We start from the raw sequence: 3,149 nt of genomic DNA on the forward strand, positions 1-3,149 counted from the left end.
AAAGGCTAAATACAAGTACCGGTATGCGCTAACAATTAACCTACCGGCATTTACCATGGTAAATCCCTTTCGCTATTAAAGAGCTGAAACTGCAGCAGTAGAGGGTTGTTTTGCATCATTCGAGTTTGGCCATCATGTAGATGAGCGTAAGTTGCGCTCTAGCATAAATTTCGGGATTCACAAACCGACAATCTGCTTTCATCTGATTTCGAACCTTTCGAGGCACGTTGAAGGCAAATATTACAGTGAATTCTACTAGTATATCACCAAGTGTTGCTCTACTGCTTCTTCAGCCGGTTAAAGAGATATTATCCGCACGTAAGATCATCCTCACAATAACTTTCAGCAACATGTTCCTCCCAAAAATATCATTAAAATGAAAATATATTCAAGGAGCTTTCTACTGTAATCTCCCGCTATTCCTAATTTCTCTCCACGACCGTGTCTCCTCTCTTGCTGGCGAGCGTATCGCAACGAAGCTCGGACTCTTCCGTCCATCCACCGAGCTGAGCTTCCTCTCCTGCTCTCCGTCTTGAACAGGCGAAAGCACCACAACCGATAGGGCTGGTTTATCTGTATGGTTTTCGTCTTCTACCTTCGGAGCAGCTCTCGGGTAAACGAACGTAAGGCTCAACTGGATAACACCGAGCGTAAACCCAGCGATATTCGGAACCAAGATGAATGGGTTGCTCACTAACACGGCGTAAAATCCCCAGCAAAAGCTGTTAAACACGACGACGACTCCCATTGTGAACGGCATTGAAGACGCCGTCTTCGTCCGGACCACATTCACAATTGTAGCCATCGGGGACGCATACATAGTGATCGTGGTCATTACACCAATAAACCCAAAGGTCGTCCCCACTGCGTCTCTAGTCTGCCCCGTTTCACCGGCAAGAGCGAGAGAGCCGTAGATTGTCACAACGATACAGATAATGAAAGACCCGATGAAGATCTTCATCGTAGCGCGCTTGTAGTCCGTCCATTTGTAGAAATAGAAGACCAAGATCCCTCCTACCACGACGCCAAGTACGGACGTCGCGAACAATGGCAGCATATCGTCGATAGCGTACGCGTAGTACAGTAACACGTAGCAGTTTGTGTACAGCAAGACGCAGGGCATAACCGACATGTCGCCAGTGTTGCGGTTCCTGCGCCATCGGTTGAAGTCGGGCATGAGCGAAATTCGCAACATGATGGTAGTGATGATAGTCAGCACTTTGGCCACGATCACAGCCGTATCGTGTCCGCTCATTGCTAAGCGGGCTTCAATGAAAGCGTGGCTTTGCGTCCTCGAAGGTGAATTGAGATGTGGTCAGGGAGTTGAACACGGACGTACAGACGCGAGTCAGATTTCCGTGCCATGAAGATGTGCAGTGGTCATCTAATCAGCGCCATTGACAGGGGGCATTTCGCAGGTCGTGCGTGCCACAAGAAGACGAGCGCAAGGCGTTGCGAGCCAACCGATTCCTGAGTGCGGACGTTTTGTGGGTAACTGTCCAGGCTACGTTGGACTCACTGGACGTCATTGCAGGATAGGTATATACTCGCTAATAAGAGGCGGCCGACGTGCGAGTCTCTGCGTCGTGGTTGAGCAATGCACGATATGGCTCCGGTGTAGCTACGGTCCCACTATGGCTGTGTCGTTTACAGTCAAAAGCCGTTTTGGGTCGCGGCATGTTAAACGAGAGGCATCCCCTATTTCAGTACAGTGCACTGGAGTACTCTCGTACTGAGACTCCATGCCATGACTTCTACAGTTTCGCTTCCGTCACGTCTTTCATCTCTAAGAATTTCCCTGCGACTGTTGGAAGGGTCATCGAACCCTTCGTGTCAAGGCGTTGAACGGGACCGATATCTCTTTTAATAATGGTTGCGAAAGTCAGACAGATTTTTCAACCAATCAACGGCAAAAAAATAGGTGCTGCTATATTTCTAAAAAATAATGGACGATTCATTATTTTCATTTTTTCCTCAAATTAACATTTCGGTCGCACAACTTGGTGTCTTTCGCTCCTCCACACTCATCAAGAGCTGGCGAGACAATCACAACTGACAGTGCTGCACAGTCATAGGGGTTCTCCACGTGGTCCGTCTGCGATTTGTGTCGGTAGACATAAGTGAGCGCCATTTGCATCGTTTCCAGTGTTGGACGCAAAAATAAACAAATTACCAACCAAGGTGGCGTACAAAACCCAACAGCAACTGTTAAGTACGTTGACGATACCCATCGTGAACGGCATGGGGGACGCACTTTTGGTCCCAATAACTCGCACGATCGTGGCCATGGGTGACACGTACACGCCCACGGTGGTGCCGATTGTCATGAATCCCATTGTTGTGTCAACGGACGAGCTGGATTGGCCTGTTCTCTCATAAATAGCGAGAGCGCTGTAGATGGTTATAAGAACGCACAAAAAGAAAGCAATGGCGAAGATATGCATGACGCGACGCTTGTGGACCGCCCAGCGGTAGAAGTAGTTGAAGAAGACGCCTGAGTAGATGCCCAAAGACGACATTGCGAATAATGGCAACATGTCATCGAGATTTGTGCTGTAACACCAAGGCCGTCGCACTCGTCACCAAGAGATCTGCACAAATCACCAACCGTGGATGACGAGATCACCACACCCAAAACTCTGCATGCGTCACCAAAATACCTAGCGGTATCACCAAGAATAAATTGGTGCGCTACCAAGACAATGTCATGACAAACAGTTGTGGTGCTGTCGTTAATGTGCAAGCAAGCGTGAATCAAAATCCCTCGAATAAATATTTAGTTCTCCTTACCTGTTCTTCCAGTACTCCGCCTGCAACGTGTGCTGAGCACTTACACATCCACTGCCACTGCTCGCCTTGCTGCATGTTCTGCATCTTCCGTAGATGCTGGTATCATCGGAACTTGACTAACGGAGGGGTTCCCGGAAGTGGGCAAATTACTGGCGAGTGCGCTTGCGCGCCTGCTCCTGAGATTCAGCAGCTCGTGTTGTAGGACTACGACGACGACCCGTTCTGCGAGGTTCGGAGGTGCGCGCACTTTGAGCGCTCGGGCGAGTCACCGCCTGATGAACACCTGTGGTCTCCGATGTCGGACTGGCGGTGCTTCTCAATTCTGGCACGGCTTCGTCACGAGCAGAACTTTTGCCGGC

General features: G+C 49.4%; 1 protein-coding gene across 1 annotated transcript; it reads right to left on the reverse strand.

Annotated features, from left to right (window-relative positions):
* Positions 1 to 630: 630 nt before the first annotated feature.
* Positions 631 to 1,195, reverse strand: PITG_04173 (MtN3-like protein; the record flags this gene model as incomplete). The annotated part of the gene is made up of 2 exons (XM_002905818.1): positions 631 to 634; positions 699 to 1,195. The coding sequence occupies 2 exons, from the start codon at positions 1,193 to 1,195 to the stop codon at positions 631 to 633; spliced, it is 501 nt and encodes a 166-aa protein (XP_002905864.1).
* Between the last annotated feature and the right edge of the window lie 1,954 nt (positions 1,196 to 3,149).

This window comes from Phytophthora infestans, genomic scaffold (assembly GCF_000142945.1).
Source record: "Phytophthora infestans T30-4 supercont1.5 genomic scaffold, whole genome shotgun sequence".
Taxonomy (NCBI): domain Eukaryota; phylum Oomycota; class Peronosporomycetes; order Peronosporales; family Peronosporaceae; genus Phytophthora; species Phytophthora infestans.